At 40.3% G+C, this 22,541-nt stretch overlaps 1 protein-coding gene across 1 annotated transcript in view; it reads left to right on the top strand.

Annotated features, from left to right (window-relative positions):
• The window catches only part of LOC111657854 (potassium voltage-gated channel subfamily B member 1-like), a 23,111-nt gene extending 599 nt beyond the window's left edge, over positions 1-22,512 (top strand). Inside the window, exon 2 of the mRNA XM_087175105.1 lies at positions 19,947-22,512. Within this exon, the coding sequence (XP_087031231.1) occupies positions 19,947-21,872 (1,926 nt within the window). The 3' untranslated portion in view covers positions 21,873-22,512. The remainder of the gene's footprint in view (positions 1-19,946) is intronic.
• Positions 22,513-22,541: the final 29 nt, after the last annotated feature.

The following is a 22,541-nucleotide window of genomic DNA, read 5'->3' as shown; positions in this document are numbered from 1 at the left end:
TGTGGGGGTGGGGGGGGGTGGGGGGTTGTGTGCATGCATTTCTGCTTAGCTCCTGTATTTTAATGGCTGTACAGAGTAACACAAGAAAGTGATTAATAGCTGCAATATTTGTCAAGATTTTCAGGGATTTTCATTCATTGTTGCTGCCTGTGTTCTTTCTGCCCTGTCGTCCTTCCTGTCTCTCTATCCCCTCACTGGCTCATATCTCTGCTTCCTTCCTCCCCTACTCCAGGCTCCTCCGCTATACCTCCGACTAAATGTCAGGGAAATGTCACATTAATTATTCTCCAGGAGACTTTGGGCCCAATTTGAAGCTTCCCTCTCTCTGTTTATGTTCTTTGTAAGCCATGGCATTGTCTGTCTTTCTCTGTCTCAAATCAGATTTGAGTCACCATAAAATAGGATTGTGTCTGACCGTTGGCAAAGCAGTGCCTAACCGTCAGATTACTGCCAATAAAAGGCTTTCCACCTGCAGGAGCATTTATGTAGCATCATATTAGATTTGGCTGGTTTCTGTCATTAATAATACCTACTATTAGAAGTAGAATTAAGAGGCTGAGAATTTAACCCAACAAGCAAATAATCATTTACACTCTTACATACAGACAAAGCATTAATTAAAAAAAAATAGTAACTTAACTCCAGAGTAATTATTAGGCTACAACATAAGATTTACAATTTTGATTACAATTTATTTGGAGATTTAAAAAAAAAAAAGTTTTACTCAATTTCAGGGGCATTGGTCAAAATATTTGCCGCTGCCCTGACATCCATCACTAAAGGACTCAAATACACCTAACATGACTGTAAATATTCACATTTGAGATAGTTTTTCATTAACATTTTTAAGATTGTGCTCGATGGTTAGTGGACAAATGGAATCGAGTATCAACATTGGTTTGGCTTGGAAACCAGAGCCAAACATGAATGTTGCTGTCATTCTTGTCCTCCATGCATCTGAAAGGGATTATGACCACTTCATTCTCTGTCATTGGGTATTGTGCTTCACATGGCAGGCAACAAATTCCAATTATGCTCCTCTCATGTCACACTTAACATGACATATAAACGTGGTTTGGCTATAGTCCTACTCATAAATCAGTCTGCAGCAGAATCCAACACGTGAAGCTACCAGACTAGAATCCATCACTATTTCTGACAGGTGGAGAGTCACAGCCAGTCAAATGGATGCTGATGTATAGGAAGTAATATGAGAACAAGACTAGAATGCTGTGTCTGAGTTGGGGCTCGATTATTCCGAGTCTGCTTTTCTAGACTGAATATCTCCTGACAGACTAGTGACGTGTCCCGTATTAAAGGGCACTAATGTCTGCAGCTTTCCAAAGCCATGGTGTTCCGTTGTTATGTGGCGACACACAGCTATGTACTATATTTTACACACTATACAACAGTCCTAGCAGTGTAACTAATTCTTCACACCATCCTTGTTGACATTGAATATTAGATGTCCCGAAACTTTTTAAAACTTAATGATGATGGATCATTTCAACAGCAAGCTTTGCCGCTTGTCAAAACAATACTGAGAAGACAATGAATTTTCAACAAGTCCTCAAGAACAATATCTGTTACAGAACGATATCAGTCAAAAACAAATCTTCCTTAAGTATTAAAAGAATACAATACCCCTAAATAGCATACTGTATATAAAACATATGTGACAAATCATACACAATCTACCACACAAAGCATTATCTTGTATGAAATCTGTATGAACGTAGCCATGATCATGTAAGACAAAAAGACAAACACTGCACATTCATATACAGAGAATAAATTCTAATCGCTAAACAAAGTCCTCAGAACCGTTGCAGAGCACACTGATTAATAATTTAACACCTATGTCAAAGTTGTTGTTATCATCCAACATTTAAGTTGGTGGAGATGGTGCTTGGGTAACATTGCTGAGGTTGCTGCTACTTGGTCATATGTTGTATGAGCCTGTCTACATCTACAGGATTTACCTTTTTGTATACGTGTGTCAGTCTTTCAGACCTATGTGTTACAAAGAGCACAGAGAAAGAGAGCGGTAACACAGTGAGTATTAAGTATCACCTGTAACTCTCTTGCAGGAAGCTGCAGAGTGACCATGCGATACTGAAAGCTGAAATTTGTGCTAGAGGATTAAGGGGAAATAAAATATCAGGGCTTCTCAGGTTGTTTGTTCATGTTGTCTGCGTTTGTGTGGTGCAGAGATATGAGCTAGGATCACGTGCACTCACCGACTGAGTGCCTCTGCGATTGCTTTCATGCCGGTTGCTCTCGCTGCCTGTCACACTGTCTGCTCGTCAACAGCAGTGCCTCTGAGTGGTTGTGTCTCTTCTAACTTGCCCTGAAGTCAGATTCAAATGCAGCTATAAAAACTCGAGTGTAACCTCTGAAGGTTAAAGTTGAACTCAACATCTCAAACATTATTTAGTCCAAATTTTTGTTTTAGCCATAGTGTACTTAATGAATAGATTAATGGGCAAGGAACTGCTAAGAGAATTGACTAACAGCTCTAACCTATGACCATTTTTCACTGTCAAGTGATCATAAGCAAACACACGCACCCACACATACACACACCTATATTTGCATAGTATTCGGTTTCTAATCCTGTGAGTTTGCAATGGATTCTTATGACAAATTTAAATGTTTAAATATAGGTCACTGTCCCTACTTCCTCTTTTCATAACAACCCTCTTACACACACACACACACACACATACACACTCACACACAATCAGATGGCCTAATCAGACAGACTGAAAGCCTCAGGGGATTAAGGCTGACATTCAGAGTAAAATGTTCTTTAGATAAATGTAATTAAAGGTGTAACATACTGTACATTAGGCCTACTGCTATTTGTGTCAAAATGTATTAATGGAGAACAGTGACAGTAAATTAATTCAGAGAGCCTGAAAACCTGAAAAAAGGCTGGAGGGCAAACAGTTTTTGACAAAATTTACAAGACCACATTTTTGGACTTTGGACTTAACTATGTGTCCAATAAAGTTTTGAGCCAGAAGGGGAGCTAACTTTTGACCAGATGGATGGTGGCACACTGAGGATTTGTGTAACTGCTGAGCAATTATGATCATGATCTTATAATGCAGAGAGATGGCTCCCTTCCTTATCCTGTGTCCTCATTGCCAAATTCATTTGCATATCACAGCCAAACAGTTTGGAGTACCAAAAAAAAAAAAATCAGATTAGGCCTCCAGAGGATGTCTCCCCTCGCATATGGTGAAGACTGAATCGACTTTGTGGGAGAAGAAGTTAAAAATAATGACTCAGACCGGCAGCCAAGTTACTTTGGTTAAACTGACACAAACATATTTGTTAGATTCTGTTAGATCTTCATCCAACACTTAAACCTGCATTAATTAATTTTTATCAGCCACTTGGGAACAATGAAACAGTAATGTAAACATAAGATCAAACATGTTATCACCTTATAAAGCTAATATGGTGAACATGTTAGCTAACAGTTGCAGTGTTTATTCTTTCAGCAGAGCAATATTAGCATTCAGTTGGAGTCATACCTCAGGCGATCTGACAAATTGAAGTCCAATAGTCACTCCCCCTTTAGCTCTATTTTGGTCTCCACCAACCCCTGAAGAGAATAGCTGGATCTTAAGCTGCTGAATACTCCACTGTTATTCCCAGCTAGCCCTTAACTTTGTCTGTCCATTGTCTGCTGCAGGAAAGGTCATCTACAGAACATTTCCACATAAACAGCTGATGAGAGTGGTGGGAGTAAACCAAATAAACTAAGTTGTGGGACATAAAACCAAAATAATGAGTTTGTTTAAATGTTAAAGTGCTCCTTAGAGTCGAGGGGAACTACATTGTTGAGCATTAATTCATTCTGCAAGTGATCCCTTTTGCATTGCATATAACCATGTGATACATGTGTTGATTATTGCAGCTTTAAAGCTGTCTGTACTGTATAGTTTTATGGTGATACACTTGCATTAACCCAGACCTTGTTGAAAGTGCCAGTGGTGCTCACTGGTTAATTGCTTTGTCCTCAGAGCCTGGTTTTGGTATGATAGAAAGAATCACAGATGAAATGGTGACTTCACATTTTTTATCTTCTTTGTAGCTCTAAGGACAAATGCAGTCTTATTAAACAAGAAACACTCGGAAGCATGCAGATGTCCACTAAGGCCTGATAATCCTCGATTTAGCTGTTACTGTCACAGTCAACAGTCTGCTGGGTAGATTATACAATATTAGCAGAAATTTGGCCTGATGGAAACACTGTGGGAAAGGTGAGGGGTTTCTCAATATTGTTGGATTTTTTTTTCTGTTGGGTGCATGAATGTTTATCACAAACATTTAGCTTTGGTCAGGAGGCACACACATTGCAATAGTTGAATATTTGGGCTGATCGTGGCAATAGAGGAAAGGTCATGGGGATCTCCAAAATCCCTGCTTCTTCTTCTGGGGATAATAAATGTTCACAGCAAATGAATTGCTGATTCAGTCACACATAAACAAAGAAAAAAAATCGGGAACAGATGACCAAGAAAGACCAAGCCACAGTGAAAATGATCAAGATTATGATAATTAGTCACTATGTTTTCACTTTTTGCTTTTATTGATATTTATTTATATAATCGGTTGGACAGAGGTTTTTGAAAAGAGTTCAGGACTATTCAGCAGCTGTTTTAACATTGTGCTAGGGCCCGTTCATCATTAATGTGGAGAAGTCTGATTCTCTAGTGGCTGGGTTGTGTTTCTGAGCATTTTACAAGTCATATCATGCATTTTGTAGTGGATAGTTCAGGATTTGCAGTGACGTCTCAGCTTTTCAGGCTTGCAGTGGTGCACATACAGTACATGGCGTGCTTCACTGCAGCAGAACAGGTTTGGTAAGTTTCGTTCTATTTACTATTGAATTTATTTCAGTGGACATGTTCCCACTGTGTGGTGACTAAAATTCTTAAGTGTGCTACAAATTACCTAACTGTGGTCACCGGAGCAACCGTCCTGAAATTCATGCAGTGAAGTGATCGCACAGATCTGCTGAAAACTAAATCTCAAATCTTCAAACTGATTTTGTCACTGATGAACAGAACACACATTGTCATTCCATAGAAAACAGCTTGTGAAGTGGATGCTGGGACACAGGAGGTGGTCAAGAATCGTGCATTGCCTCTGCAAAGCTAGACAGCTCCTTTGTTCATTCAATTTGGAGTTGAGCTGTTATGTGAGCACTGAGTGAAAGACATCACTGTCCCCAAGAGGAGGGAAGCCTGACGAGCAAAGACTGTAAGGAGGATAAAAAGAAAAAAACACAGAGATAGATCAAGAGATCTGGAGAGTTGGAGAATGTAAACATGAAAGAGAAAATTACTGTGAGACATGGAGGCTGAGCCAGAGAAACAGAAAATAAAGAAGCAGGTTTATGACAAAGGGAAAAATAGAAACTAGCAGATGATGATAGTTGAATATTCGCTCTTATTATTGCCTTTGGGAGGAACTTCAAATTCTAGGTTGTTAGTGCATGATATTGTAGTCTTGCTGAAAATTTCCATTTCTAATAGGTGTGGGAATCAATATGTGTCATTGCATTGCGTCTATAAAGCCTGTAACAATGGTTTAAAATAATATTTTCACTATTTCCAAATTTCATACATGAGATTTTTTTATTAATACTAATGAAACACTCAACTGTCCAGAATACTAATGTGATATTACTTTGGTTGTAAGCACATTCAAGGTACTAAAATGTCTAAAGTACCAGAATGATGAAATGTAAGTTTATTACAGTTTGAGAAACTGGAAAATGCACTAAATTGAACAATGTTTACAGAGATATACAGGGTTTAAATGTTGATAGGCATGACTGCTATGATCACTTGACTAACTTGTACAACTCCTAACAAGTTAGAAACAGTTGAACTTGAATAACCTGAAAACTTTGGGGAAAAACCCATAGCGGAGTACTAGTCATTAGATTTTTTGTGGTTGCCTTCAGACCAGATTAAATTCTAAAGAACGAGGCTCATATGTGGGACAATCATCCACATTCCCAGAAGCTAAAAGAACAAAAGCATCTGGTTAGTATTTTGTTTATGCTTTTTGAGAGTCAAAAAACAAAAGTGCAGCATTGAAAACACAAAAATTAATTTTCATTATGAGGTATCGCTAAAGACACATGTTTTGTAGCAAAGCCATTCTGGGACACAGATGCCCTGTAGAGAAAACACATGTATAGTTAAAATAATTGTAAAATATTCAGCATTTTGAAAAAGAAAGGACTACTAACGCAATCTGAACATGGACAAGCAGGTTTATATAATACCTCTTAATGTCTTAGCTCAATTTACTGCACTGCAAAATGCATCATAAGAAAAAACAACAGTGACCAACCTGTGTTCTTTCCTCTATGTAAAAAAAGAGCACCATGGAAGTGTAGTGGTTAGTTTATATTTTATTGAAGACATGGTAGTCTTAGTCTTACAGTTGGAGTGACACAGAGGTCATACCTTCCAGTAAAATACAGTCTCACTCATAGACTCACAACTCTGTTGTCTAAGTCTGTGAGTGAGTGATTAATATTGAAACTCCGTGTCAGTTTTCCCAAGCCTCGAGGAGAGTGCTCATCAGCGACTGTCACAACTGCTGTAGCACATGCGAACACATGACGCGGTATGCCGTAAAACAATGACGCCGTTTTAGCAACACCGAAGGTTCTGACGGCTGTGCAACAGCCTTCCCCTCTCTGATAGTCAGCAGGGAACCCGAGAAAAACATCCCAACTGAAACACTGAGTTACGTTCATTGCGCAACTCTGGAAAGTTTCCTCCTTCTCAATGATTGATGATCGTGATCTAAATAGTAAGTTGGCGCAATGCTACAAGCTACAAGATATTCCATGTAGAATATGACCTTTTTAGGTCAGAACCCACTGCCAAAAGAATGTTTTAATGTCATTTTAATGAATGACAGACTGCTTTTATTTACATAGTGTTATCATGGGTGAAAACAATTAGGGTTCAGGTGTGAGGATTTGATCCAAAACAGCAGGAGAACAGACAGAAATGTAAAGCCAAAGTCTTATGGAATTTTCTTTTAAAAGTATAAACTAAAATCTTAGATCACATTTCACCTTGATTTTGTTTTAATTAACACTCATTGCCACCACAGTCTATAAAAAATATATGCAATGTGTAAGTATGAGTCATTGATCGTTAAGTTGGTGAAGATTCTTGCCATGAAGGATCAATATAAATCAGACCCCCAGATTCCTTACATTTCCCACTGCACACTGTTAAATGGATTAGAAGATAACCATTTCATCTCACTGTATGTGGAATGGATTTGGATATGAATACATAGCATGTTCTCTTACCTCCATTTGCCCTAAGCTTACACCAAGCTGAGCGCAACAGGTGCTGGGGGGTGTCAATGATAAGCCTACAAATGATTTAACTCTACAGGTGTTTTCATCACTGTTACAGCAGAGCAAAACAGTGGATAGGGCATTGTTAGCTAAGATACACAGAGGGTGCATTGGATACACTGTATGATGCATCAAGACTTTGCCATGTACCTAAGAGTAAGAGCACAACTCGAATTGTCTGCATGAATGTTAATGCTGCCAATCAGTATGAGCATAAAAGCTGAAGCCTAATGTATATTGTGACATTTGGTGTGTGCTAAGCAGTAAGTCATGGGCTAGAACAGGTATATGTGATATATATTTTTAATATTTATTTATTACCTTTCTTTATCATCTCTTACAAACACAATGCAGAAGAGTGGCCCAAAGGCATCATCTGGCCATGGCCCTGCAGAGAGGCCATGTCACCATTACTTTGATTTGCAACCCCCTGTACACGACAACTAATACTCAACCTATATATGTGTGTGCACAGAACAACACAGTCCATAAATCAGAACTCACGGGTCTGGAAGCTGCTCCAGTTGTTGTAGCTATTGCAGCTTTCCTCATTGGTGGATTTCAATCCACTGGGCAGGTTTTGTGGAAAGGTGAATGAGTGACATTGTGGAAAGTGTGAAGGCCAGAGGCAGAAATAGAATCCACTAAGGTGAAGGAGAAGCATCCATCAAGCCAACGGTTGATTGTGAGAGTAGGTAGACAGCACTTGACTGCTGGAGCAAGAAGCCTTTCACCTTGATGAGCACTTTCGGGGACAACTTTCAAGTTTCAGCACACCCAAATGCAGACAAACACACATACTCTCTCTCTCTCTTACACACACACACACACACACACACACACATACACACACACACACACACACACACACACACACACACACACACATACACACATTTTTTCATATTACCTTAACTGTGTCCCAATTCAGGGGGCACCTCTTTCAGAGGCTGCATTTGGAGACTGATTGTGTCACAGCAGCAGCTGTCCCATTTCGAAGGCCCCTTCAAATGCGGCCGAGAAATGCAGCCCTTTTTTCCAACTTATCCCAAGTTCCTTTGTCTACCAGTAATGATGATAATATGGCAGCAAACAAGAGACTGAGAACCAGAGGATTACACTTTTACAACTAAGTATCGTGTTTCAGGTCAGTTGAACAGCTAACAGTACAACTGTTAAAAAACCAAAGGCTAAGTTTTTGTGAAAAAAAAGGTACGTGTGGTCAAGGTTGCTAGACGACAGGACGATTTGATTTCAGTTGGGCCTTCAGTCTATTACAACTCTCTGAAGGATGCAGCCCCTGAATTGGCACACAAGTCATTTTTTTTTCTTCTTTAGATGTGGTGTGAAAATATGAACAATTATCTCTCTTGCTTATCATAGAATGTGAGCTAAGCAGCCAAATAGAGATAAAATAAGTCTGGTGTTAAATTTTTCCTTATCCTCCCTTTTATATTAGGACTAACTAGCTCCACAGTATCTCTCCTTTTTTCTTTTTTTTTTCTATAACAATCATAAACTGGTGATGAGTGATGTGAGGGTGGGACATGCAGCTTTAGCCACAGTCTTTTAGGACAATATCATGTATGTAGCCATCAAGTGGAACACATGAAGCAAGTGTTAGCGTGAGTAACTAGCTAGCTACACCTATACTTTTCTGTATAAAAACAAACAAACAAAAAAAAGCAGCCAAATCTATGGTTATGAGCTAGAAATGAGCAGCATCCTTCAGTCTGCCACTGAATTACGTTGTGTATATTGTGGTTATCATTATGGTATGTTTTCACATATTCTCTTTGCCATGGTGATTACATCACAGTCAGGATGGTTATTAAACTGTTTAGGACCTAAACAACAGAGGCTGTTTCAAGTACAAAACTTCTGTTTATAGCTGCCCAGTTATCGAATTTAAAGGATTTGCATGTTAATCTGAATGTAACTCTCAGAGGGATTAACAGCATTGACACTGAATGGCCACTGATCTGAGCTCTCACAAACTGTGAAAATATGAACTGGTGTAGTGTTTCGCTGTCAGTAAGTAGAATATCTGCTGTAAGCATGTGTTTGAGTTCAGGATTACGACTAACCTTGCTTTGTCTTGCTCTTGCTCTGTGAATAGAATATGCGACATTCACATCTTTCAGTGTAGGTCGTCCAAGTCTTTGTTTTTCTGTTTGTGAATGTTTTTGTGCTCTCGCCATTTCTCTCTTTATTTCCCTGTCACTGCTATCACTAAAATGGTTAAAAGTTCACTGTCACTATCGCCATGGCAACTGTCATTTCTGTGATGCAGGGACTTGCAGCTGCCTTCTATTCCTGCATCATTGTTGACTGACTGTACATATGTGCGTGTGTGTGCATGTGTGTGTACCAAATTACTTCTTCGTTATTTAAAAAAAAAAAAAATGGAATTTTTTTCCTTTTTTCATTATGTTAGTGCAAAACTGCTGGATTCGAACCAGATACTGCACCACTGGCGCTTTACGGTCGCAAATGAACCCATCACTGAGCACTTATCAGTTTTAAGTGGGTCAGTACTGTATCCCATGAACTAGTTTTAGTACTGACAATAGTCAAAAGTTTATTACTTGTTGGATTAGGTGTGATTATTATTTATTCATGTCCAAACACTAAGTTATGGCAGAACCTACACATGTACAGTAAGTTTGTAAGTTTTGTAAGTTGAAAAGTGCTTTGAAATAACTTTGTTTGTGGTTTAGTGCTATATATTTAAAAGTTGACTTGACTCGACTTGACGTACCAAACTGTTCTTCTTACTGACACAGATAAGATAATTGCTATCTTACACTGTCACAATAAAGATTAGATTTATCATTTGAAGTACTTAAAATGTTTTTATCAGACAGAATAGAAACCATTCCAAATAATATGCTATATCTCTTTTATGTAGACAGTAGACTTACAGTACATACTTTTTGATAACTTAATTTAATTTCCTTATTAATTGTATTCCTCCTCTCAGCTTGTGAATGCTGAGCGCTTGATCCGACCTATTTGTTCATCTGAACTCGACTGTACCCTGAACTACAATATTTGTATTTGTGGGAGTGGCAGGATATCCTAGCAGAGACTTAAACTCTGGAGCAATCACTGGAAAAACTTATATAGGTTAGGGCCTCCCTTTGCTCTAAAAGAAAAAGCTTAAATTATTCGTGGCATTGATTCCATGAGATGTTGGAAACATTCCTTTGAGATCCTCTGGTCCATGATGACATGATTGCATCACATCATGTCTACAGATTTGTCAGCTGCACATTCATGCTGCCAATCTCCCGTTCTACCACATTCCTACGACACAGCAATATGGACGGGGCTTATGCATTTAATCATCTACTCTACTACATCCTTATAATGATGACATAATGATATAATTGAGTTTGTGTATTCGATCTTGGCTCAGAATATTTTTTGGGATATTTATCACATTTTTGTAGAGCAAGTGGAAAGGGGTGTAATACATTTGAAAAAATGGTTTTGGGAGAATTGTGTAATACACAAAAAACTTTGTGTCTGTTTATATTTATTCCAACATGTGACTGCTCACCATTGCTATAGGAGTTATTTTGTGCAGTGGGGGGAATACCATGGGAATAAGATGAGATTTTTCAGGCATTTAATGACCAGTAGAAGCTATGCTATTTCTTCAATCCAGAAACACTGACTAAGGTGTCTTTTATCTCTCTCCAATTCTTATAAATGTACTCTATGTACTCCAAGTTAAAATTCCTGATGAAAACAGCCTCCTTTGGTGTGCCAGACCAGACCCTATACTGTTTCTATTTATATAGCCACCATAGACCAGCCAGAGTTTAAATATAGATGCTGAGTCTGGATTCTCTGAAATGCATGAATAATTGAGAGGGAGAGGAGATGAGGTGGGATTCATTCAAGAGATGGATGGTCCAGCATAGATTTCCTACCTACATTAGTGGTTTGCTGAATGGGGTTGTGGTGCACTTTGTGCATGCAAGCACTACATGAGTGAAGGAAAAGTTTGATGAAGGCTCCCAAAAATGGCTTGTTTCTGAATTTTCTTTGACCTGAAATTATATTGTGTTTTAAGGTAGTTAGAGTAGGGAATAAATAAAATAAAGTTGCTAACATATAGATGGGATGTACATAATAAATGTTGGTGATCATTTGAAAACTACTCCTACCTATACCCAATCTTGAAAATCGGGTTCACAACAGAATATTGCAAATGTGTGTAATCTACTCAGAGCTGAAGCAAAGTCAAAGGGCCTGTAATGTAACTTAATTAAATTTAATATAATTTAGTGGTCCCAAAGACATAAATCTATCACACTAGTGTGATTTTCAGATTTTCTTTTGCGGTTCATGTGCAGATTATTTAAGAAAATGACTCTTAACCATCATATAATATTTATAGAGACTGAGCCTCTCTCAGAGGGAGCCTGAAAAAGATCTACAAGGTTTGAAGTACGGTCGCCTTAATGTTAGAGAAGCAAGGTCATGATCATAGGTCACTAGTTTGAAGCTACATGCCAAAACTGGCTGTAGTGCCCCTGAAGAGTCACAAGGTACAACTTGTTCATTTTGGCAAGATGTGGGAGGTTAATATAAACGGGGATCTGCTGTTCAAAGTTAGAGGCAGAAGTGGTGTAGGGTAGGGAGACTACAGCTGAGCCACTGCAAATGTGCGTGTGTGTTTCAAGCTCTCATGCTGGGGGAAATGTGGAAGACACAGTCTCCTCCCGTCTCCATGGAAACCCCATCTCTTTCACAGGCAGAGAGGCAGAGCCCTTCCACATTCAGAATCAGGGGTGTGAATTATTCCACATTATTTGACGCTCACAATATTACTTGCATACAGTCAACCACTGACTTAACATCTTGATGAAGACGAAGACCAATAGTGTGGTTGTGTGATGCCTATTTATCCTTATGCCTATTAAGTGGTATGACAAACATCTGCATGGTGTCTGGCAGTTTTAAAGACGTATTTATGAAGTGTTCTTTACCTTTTCAAATAGTAATGTTGGATATTGCTTTAATTCCAGAAACTGAGCCAATGTGCCACAGACCAATATTAATCAACTGAACTGATAACCCATAAAGCACTTAAAGAAGGTATCACAGCAACTGAAATACAAACAGTATGACACAAATAAGAGAAAAACCTAGAGACATAACAGAGACTAGAACAGTGCAGATGGTTAAAAGCTGGGTGAGCTTCGAATAAGGTACAAATGAGGGATAGAAGAAAGGAGAGAGGAGGGGGAGGGAGAGAGAGAGAGAGAAGGAGACTGTCAGACTTGCTTTTCACAAGCAGGTCCACGTAGCCACCTCCTGTCGAGCTTCAAGGGGGTTGTCATGGTGACAGTGGCTGGCAGTCAAGGCTGGGAGAGTGTTGCATGGTATCCCTGTGGTCTCCGATGTGGCTCAGGGGATGATGGGAAAGCAAGTCAACTAGTCAGGGGTCTTAGTGTTAGTGATCAAGCCAGACCTGGATTTACTGACCTGAAAGTGGACATATCTCTGCCAAAACCTTGTCAGCCCATGTCTGTTTGAGTGTTAATTAGAAGTTTTGGTGTATTACCTATCATTATTAGGTAGGTCTAATGGGTGAGAGCTGGGAGAGTTAACAATGGTGTTAGGACTCACAGGAACAGGAGTTTCCACTTCACAGCAGTATGTCTGTTGCTCCTGTTGCAGCTAATGATGCAGGGCTGTGCATTGGGAGACTGGGAGTTCCTGTAGTGTCACTTGGGATGCTACTAGACTTAATGCAGTGTGAGAACACTAACTTTAACTGCACCTTACCAAGGGAGGTACCAAATAAACAACTAAATCAAGTGCAACCTCAGTCCAAGCTGACTAACCCATCATCAAGAGAGTAGAACCCTTTAAAGTGAAAACAGACACTTTTCAAAGGAGAAAAAGCACAGTTTTCCTCTAACAAATGAAAAGTTGAACTACAGCATTACTTGTAGCACAAGCTTTGTGTTTATCTTAAATTGGTCTGACATGGCCATTGGCTTGTAGTAGCTAACACTAGCTAATGCAAACTTTAGATAGATATTGCAGTATAAATGAAAACACTGAGTCAGTCCACTTAATTTATGACTTTGTCTACTTATACTACTATTAGATTATGTTTTAGAATTTGCCAGTATCCTATAATCATTACCTGTTGCTATAGTGCAGGGGTTTACATTTAAAATTCAAAGAGGTCCACAAAATTTCCTGAAGCAAAGGTTGTTGGCCAGGGGGAGGATGCACAGGATAATAATAATACATTGTAAAATATGTATTTAATGGGAAGAACCCATTAAATTTAGGTGCAGATCTGTTTAAAGGAGAGGTTCCAGGATTTTTAAAATCATTTCCTTTTAGTTGTAGGGTTGTTCGGCCCTGGCAAAGGTATGCACTCTACTGAGAGCCGTTACCACTATACATCTGTATTTGGAACCTGCATCGTGTTGTGTTCTCTTTCCTCCTGCAATCCAAATTTTAGTTTTAGGCGTGTTAGCACCAGCAGCCTTCTTAGCTTGTTGGTGGTTACGCATTGCTCTGGTTGTGTGGTTATATGCCGGTTTCTTTTTGACACAGCCTACATACAACCTTATTTTCATTTAAAAACTGCCAAACCGCACAGGTTTTACAAAATGTTATCCATCCCACTTTCCACCTTTTTTTTTAATAACATTCAGGCATTAGCATGGGGAGAGGGCGGCTGCCTAACATCTTAGGCCAAACAGTTAACAACAGGCATCGTGCTTCAATAAAATATTAATAATAAGTTTAACCAATTAGTCTGTCTGGTGCTGCTTAGGAAGGTGGTTAGCAATGTTTAACCGTTTGGTTGACTAATCTCACGCCCTACTGCTCAGCACCACTAGCTGGTGAACATCATCATGTTTTTACCAGCTGAAAAGCTGAATATTTCCCCAAATGAGTTGATGAAGCTAAAAGCCAAAAAATCCATTAATGCTTCTTCAAAACGGGATTCAGAGATTTTAGAAATTCTACTTTATATTCTTCATTAGCTGATGCTTCAGTGACCACTAATTTCCTTTGGAGCCAAGTTCACGTTCACACCAGCGATTTAATGGTCAATGTGCGATTTATAAATATTGCCCATTTTTCAAAGTCTATAAGAAAAGAGCAAAGTTCAGGGTTCCATCCTCATTGGATAAGCGCTGAGGAGACAGATGAATGGACCTGACCCTGACAAAACCAATGTAGCACAAAGAAAATTAATCACAGCTGCTGGGATGTGGCCAACATAAAACCAGGGCATCATAACTGAACAAGAGCTGGTGATAGAGCGAACAGCAAGTACAACCACAGTCAGATACCCAGCAATAATTATAAATCAGTTTTTCCCTCTCTAAGTCTCAAGTGTGGGCGCCTCTGGAGAGCAGAATTTGTTTTGGCGTATGTATAGTGTGCCAGCCAACAGTCTCTGTGTAATGACCGCCATATCTGAGGGCTTACTCCCTCTTCCATTTGTGAAAAGAATTCTCTTCCATATGTAACTCAGAAGACAATGTCACAGTCCATGACACAGGGCTGTGCATGTCATTGTGTTTTTTTTTTGTTTTTTTTGAGGGCATTCTTCAAACCAAATCTTGTCCTAGATATCTTTTCAAACAGCCTAATGAGGGCTGGTGTCACCTTGTCCTGCATAAGATGGGGGTGTGGACTATTGTGTCTGCTGAGCCACACAGCGATGTGCCATGAGACACACAATCCAGTGTGATCTGGCTTTGTTTTTAGAGTGCAAGTGTGATCTCTTGTCAGTCTCTGCTCTCTCTCTGTCTCTCTCTCTCTCTCTCTTTCTCTCTCGCTTTCTCTCTCTTTCTCACTTTCCATTTCTTGCACATATATTGTCTTTTCCTTTCCTCCAGATATAAATATCTCACTCCCTTCATCTTTTCTTCCCTTCAGTAGGCCACCAAGGAGCATTCGCCGGGAGTCACTCTCACATTTGTCGTCCATATATTCTACTTACAATAATAGAGTATTCATCATGTGGAACAGACAAGGACATAATCTTGTGTGTGGCCACTATTAACATCTGTTTTGTTATGTGTGCTCCTGGTTCTGGTGTGAGTCTATAAATAGTCTGTAATTCTGTTGATGCCATTACAGTCATGTGTGGCGCTCCATTCAACCTTTTCCGAGACATGTTTTTGTTTGTGGCCTCATTTATGTGCACTGAAAGGTTTATCTCAGATTTACAGTGCAATGGTTAGATGAAATTAGCGCCCCATGACATTAAACAATGCGGAAAAAAAAACGAGGTAAAGACAAGCGAGGCAATGTGAGAGAGTGCGTGTGTGTAGAGGCAGGGGCAACAGGGACATAGGCCGGTGGGAAATGTGCAGGGATTCCTAGTGGAACTTGACCTCATAACCATGATGTTACACAGCAGCACCAGTGTGCCTTCATTAGCGACCTTTTTATAGCATCTCAATCCTATTACCTCTACCCTTTTTTTGTCCTGCTCTTCCATAGATACGAGCTCCCCTGGCTTTAAGTTTGGGATTTGTTAGCAGTCTTTCTCTTTTTCTGACTCATTATAATTCTGCAGTGTCTGGTACACAATCAGTGAACTTTAATAGGTTGTTTTTACAAATACAATGTGTTGTTTACTTCGTTCAATTTTTTTTTTTCTTTTACCGTCATCATTTTCCATTCTTGACAGCGCTGCACCGTCTTTCCTTCTGCAGCTTTTGTGCTGCCCTTGACATCTCCACCTTCACTCTCCGGTCCGAGCACCTCTCTGCTCCTGAAGTGTTTGATTCAAATAGATTTCCTCCAGGGCAGGAGGAGAGGAGCACAGGGGGAAGAAAATAAACAGATAGGGTCATTATTCATGTCTGCCGTGACGCTATGGCAACAGTGTCCTCCTGCTCTGATTGGCCGTAGATAAGGTCGCCTCTTTAGCCATCACTTTTACTCCTGGGAGTAGACTCCAAACATATTAGGCCATTGTCAAGGCCCACGCTGTCAATCACCTCCTAACAACTGTTGCTATTGCCTTATTTCTGCCTGTGTGCCTTCATTTCCTCTGGACAATTTATAGGGAAACCCTGCATCATGTGCTGTGCTCTGTTTATTTACACAAATGACTGTGTGTTTAACCAGCAGATCCAGTTCACGGATGAGGTTTTGGCCAAGCTTACCAGTTAAATTATTAAACTGAAATAATTAATTCTCAATGTCACAAGTGTTTTATAAATGCCTCACAGTATTGTGGTCTAAGGCTTAGCTGCTTTCACTTTCAGAGGAAAGTATCTTAACTATTCTGTGACTTATTTCATCATATAACATCCTAACCTCATTTGTGTGGGCTATTGCCGAAACAGGCTCTGTGTTCCAGCTACAGCCTCCTACTCATCCTCTAAGTTGTGCTGTTTGGTCCTGTATCAGGAATGTTTGGTGTCATTTAGGGTGAATATAACAAGTGCACACTAATAGTTTATGAGGTACTTCTGTCCTTTGTCCACTGAAGGAGCAGATGCTCCCGTGTTTCATTACCTTAGCTGAGTTGACCAAGATACATTTATCCAGTTGTCAGTAATCAGAATAATATGTAATATTCTATTGTGTAATACTTGTGTAGAAGCATCAAAATGATTGTAAGACAGAATATCAGAGTATATTTATGTTTGTGCTAAATATACACAATACACACGACTGGACCACGCGGCTTCTATGACTCACCATCACTCAGGTCAGGCAGCAGTCGTTCTATTGTACCACAGCATTAAGATCAGCACAGAGCTGCTGGATTTGAACCCTTCATCCCCATGTTTGAGGAAAGTTGATTTTACAACCTTCCTATAAAATTGTTATGTCTCTTGGATATTTTCATGAGTACAGAAGTAAACCTGTGAAAATAATAACACACAAATTTGGAATTTGCATATTTTTATACTAAGCCAATAAATCTACTAATGTCTACAGAACCAAACTTGTAATCATCATGGGCCAAATTATATGAAAGTAAATAATTTAAAAAGCTAACTTTCTCACCTATCATTATTCAATAATCCTCAGACCTCTCTTTCAGCAGTATTCAAAGACTTTTTCATAGTTTCTTCAGTAGTTCTTAAGACTATAGTTCCAATGTAAACTGTTCCAGTCTGAGGTTTTATCAGGTCTGTGGATCAGGTAGAGTGACTGTAAACATTTCAGGTTAGGCAGTTGTTTTACACATAATTTTTCTGTTTGCGATATCAAAATTAAATTATGTTGAACTTCCTTGGGGTTTAAGATGCAATCTCAGTGGCTGATGTGTCCAAACGTGGGCAAATACATCCAAAATGATTGCATGTTTATATCCCTCTGAGGAAGGAGAAAATATGTTACAATGTGATTTTATGTAATTTTGGTCCGTGATGTGACATCAGTAAATTTGTAGTAGCATGCAGCGCTATCAGTTCTTCATCACAAAATATACCCTATAAACATGAAATCATTCAGGTTATTTTTACAAGTACCTTTCATCTGAGTTGTATGTTGATGGGATAATACAGACTGGAGAGCAGTGCAACATTTCCTCTGGTAGCTCTCATTGTGGTATAAAGGAGTAGTCACTTATTCAGATCAAAGAAGCTCAAAAATAATATACTTCAAAGAAACTGCAGTGATTTTTTTTGTTTACACTATGTATACTGGCTGAGAGGGGAGCTGTCATAAAATGCTAAAAGAGGTGTAGTCTACCACCACGTACTTGCTTGTTGGCATGATTGGTAGAGTGTAGGTGGGGAAGTGTTAATGTGTGTGTGTGTGTGTGTGTGTGTGTGTGTGTGTGTGTGTGTGTGTGTGTATGTGTGTGTGTGGGTGCCTGTGTGTGTCTCTCTAAGGTTCTGTTTTCTGTAAGACATCCCAGTTCTCTGTACTGTATAATATGAATCAGACATCATCTAGTGCAGTGGATTCTGGGGAAATTCAGCTCCTACAACATGTGACTGTTGCATGTTCTTCTTTATGTCATATTCTGTCACAACATGGGGGTGCAAGTGGCAGGCAGTGACAGCCACCCTCCCTCTCAATATAGAGAGACCATAAGAGGATGGAACCTGTGTGAAATAGCATGAAGATTATATTTGGTAACCTTAGTTCTATGATCACATTCCTGAGGCCAGCTTTTCACCCTGTTGTTTAATCTAACATTCACCATATCCCTGAAGGCACGCAGCTGTCCACCATCATCATTAGACGTTGATATTCAGTTGAATGTAGGTTGTGACGTTGGGTGACCAAAATTCAAGGACAATGTATGATGCCAATGTCAATTTCACAAAGAATACTGACGACAACTAAGGTTAATATTTTGTTGGATTTTAAGTTGTGTTGTTAAGCAACCAAAATCCAATGTCTTCCAAATGTTTCATGCCAACATAATCTTGATGTATAAAATACCAACACTCTAGTCGTGAGCAGAGAACTCAACTGCTCCTAAACATGACAATCTCACTTAGCCTACGGATTTTGATGTCAACACAATTTTGATTTCTAATCAAAACGTTAGAGTCATTACAGTCTAGTGTCTTTCTGACATTACACTGATGTCCGGTGCCTGCTGGATCACTAATTGGAGGATACTGAGCAGGGCCAGCGCTCTGTGAAAACAGAGGGCTTGTCTGATTATCTGAGATAATGAGACGAGATAATCTTAGCGTAGAGGAAGGTGTTGAAGAGCCCATTCGAGGACTCTGTCTATGATCATAGAACTTCTCATTTACCATCTAGCTTCTACTTGACTATACTAATTCCTTAGTTTGCTTATTCTAAATCTGAGAAGTCTTCCATGTAGCCATGCATTCCGTCTATTGATTGGTCCCTGGACTTTGGTCCAGACTGAAATATCTCAATAACCTTTCTGATGGATTGCCATGAAATTTTGCACATATATTCATGGCCCTCTGAGGATGTATCCCACTGACTTTACTGTAGTACCACCATGAGGTTGCTATTTTTGGCATTTAGTTAAATATCTCAACAGCTATTGAATAGACTGCCTTGAAATTTTGTAGAGATCTACATGGTGCCCAAAAAGATAAGTCCTAATGACTTTGGTGATCCCCCGACTTTTCCTCTAACTACATACACTGTATTCTGTGCACTTTTACTTTTGTATATTGATTGCTAAACATTATTTTCCACTCAAGCACACTCACTCATGTGGATAAGCCCAGTAAATGAGTCATGAATAAATAAGTGGTCCAAGTCAATCCAATCCATTAGCTCTCAGCCAATCACACACTTAGTCTGGCATTTATTGAAGGTTTGTTTAGAGTATAAGGTTATTGGAATTCACTTGCTGTCTGCACTTTCATGCTGTAATCAAAATCCTTTATATATACACTGGATTTGCATTTATCTTATTTTCAATATGGGTGTAATTGACTAATCAGAATAAGAAATGTAAGCTTAAGTGCATATCTGATATCTGATATTTAACTGATATATTGTATGTCATTCTCTGATCCTACAACCTTTACTTATATTACCTAAATTTGTCTTTCAGATCCTGGCCATCATCTCCATCCTCTTCATTGTGCTATCCACCATTGCCTTGTCTCTGAACACCCTTCCAGAGTTACAGGACACAGATGAGTTTGGCCAGTCCACAGACAACCCACAACTGGCCCACGTCGAAGCTGTGTGTATTGCCTGGTTTACCATGGAGTATCTGCTTCGCTTCCTCTCCTCCCCCAACAAGTGGAAGTTCTTCAAAGGTCCTCTGAACGTCATTGACCTGTTGGCAATCCTGCCATACTATGTCACCATCTTTTTGACAGAATCCAACAAGAGTGTGCTGCAATTTCAGAACGTCCGCCGCGTTGTTCAGATTTTTCGGATCATGCGTATTCTGCGTATTCTGAAGCTGGCACGCCACTCCACAGGTCTTCAGTCTCTGGGCTTTACCTTGAGGAGGAGTTACAATGAGCTGGGCCTGCTCATCCTTTTCCTGGCCATGGGCATCATGATCTTCTCCAGTCTGGTGTTTTTTGCTGAGAAGGATGAGGAGGATACAAAGTTTAAAAGCATTCCAGCTTCTTTCTGGTGGGCTACTATTACTATGACCACAGTAGGCTATGGAGATATCTACCCAAAGACTCTACTGGGAAAGATTGTGGGTGGGTTATGCTGCATAGCTGGAGTATTGGTGATTGCCCTGCCTATTCCCATTATTGTGAATAACTTCTCTGAATTTTATAAGGAGCAGAAGAGGCAGGAAAAAGCACTTAAACGAAGAGAGGCCCTTGAGAGGGCAAAGAGAAATGGTAGCATTGTCTCAATGAACTTGAAAGAGGCATTTGCTCGTAGTGCAGAACTGATGGATGTGGTGGTGGAGAAGAGTGAGAGGCCTCATGACAACCACCTCTCTCCAAGTCGTTGGAAATGGACCCCCAAGAGGGCTGCATCAGAGACAAGCTCAAATCGTTCCTTCAACGCTCAGGAGTTAGGTTCTCCCAGCAAGGCCCGGGCTACCAGTCCCCAGAGGCTAAATGTTCAGAAGCTAGAGGAGATGTACAACCAGATGGCAAAGACACAGTCACAACCCAACCTCAATGCTAAAGACAGAGGCTCCAGAGTAAACAAACAGAGAGATGAGATAGAGTTGGGGGCCATCCAAGATCACAGGCCACCAGTCCTAGGAACCAGAGAGGGAGTGGGGGACATGAAAAGCTTGTCCAGCATTGACAGCTACATAAGTTGTGCTACAGACTTCCAGGAGAATCCACGCTTCCCCCATAGTCCAGCAATGGACCTTGGTCTTCAGGAAGGCAACCGGTTCTCCCACAGTCCGGCTACAGCTTTGTCCCAGCACGCCAGTACAAAAACAGGCCAGCAAACCACTGGGGAGCATGAGCCCATGCTGACCCCTGTGTCAGTCACAAAGCCCTCATGCTCAGAGAATGCAAGGAAATTCTTCTTTTCTGGCAACTCCTCAAAAAGCCTTATCCCTAAAGGAGGCTGCCGCAGTGAGGGGGAGTCAGGCCCGTCCCCGCTCTCAGACAACTCAGTCCTGTCAGACCACTCTCTGTTGAGTCCTGAAGTGTCAGTCTATACCACTGCCAGTAGCAGGACACCACCGAAGTCCCCAGAGAGCACTGCCCTGGTCCCAACTGTCTTCACCTTCCACGACTCCTCCATCAGCAAATACATTGATGCCGATACAGATGATGATGAGCACCTTCGTGACATCTCTGATGCAAGTCCCTCAGAGCGTCTGTTGGCAGGATCAAGCCCAAAACGCAGTATCAACATCAATTACCAGAGGGGCACCAATCATTTAGAAGCAGCCCAGAAAATGCTGGGCCAGAATTGTCTGTTCCCCCTTGAAGGGATTCGTGGGGTCGCTCTTGAGAATCATGTAGGACATGAGATGGCACGTAGACCAAAGGTTGAGAGGGGGCGTCAAAATACTTTGGATAAAAACCTCTGAGGTACAAGTGGAGCAGAAACAAACAGGAAACTGGGACCAGAGTGTTTGTGATAAAGACACCAGACAGACTACAAACACTCCATAAGCCAGAGACAAAGGAAGAGGGAGAGACAAGGGTCTCACTGAAACATTTCACAAATTACCTGAGCATGCCATTGGGCAACAAGCCCAATGGCATAATAAGGTGAACATGTGTGGTAAATACTCTGGGAGAAAAACATTTCTAAATTGGAGAATGTCACTGCCCCTCCTTCAGCTCATTCCTATTAGCGGTATTCCACACCCACAAAACAAACGAGCACTCCCTGGTAGCCAAGAGGTCTGTTCAGAGATCCCTGTGGAAGCAGGCTCGTCAGAGAAGTCAAGTTTTGTGGTTGAAACTGGTGTCACCCATCTGAATGATGTGGTTTTAGCAGCAGGGGGTTATCTCTATATTCTCTAGGAAAACAAAATCCCAGCTGCCCACTGTCCCATTACAGAGTCCCAGTTCATTTTGTAGTCTTGGAGATACAGGAGAGGACCTAGAAGCCTATAAGCTACTTACTTGTGCCCTCCATTCCCAAACCTGGCCTTAGTCATTTGCATTTGTTAGGGTGTGTATGTCTGTGTGTGTGTGTGTGTGTGTGTGTGTGTGTGTGTGTGTGTGTGTGTGTGTGTGTGTGTGTGTGT

The sequence above is a fragment of the Seriola lalandi genome, unplaced genomic scaffold (genome assembly GCF_002814215.2).
Source record: "Seriola lalandi dorsalis isolate HSWRI2012SDOR001 ecotype SW California unplaced genomic scaffold, Sedor1 jcf7180002054416, whole genome shotgun sequence".
Classification (NCBI taxonomy): domain Eukaryota; kingdom Metazoa; phylum Chordata; class Actinopteri; order Carangiformes; family Carangidae; genus Seriola; species Seriola lalandi.
The sequence above is the reverse complement of the archived record's forward strand: the minus strand, read 5'-3'. Positions and strand labels throughout refer to the sequence as shown.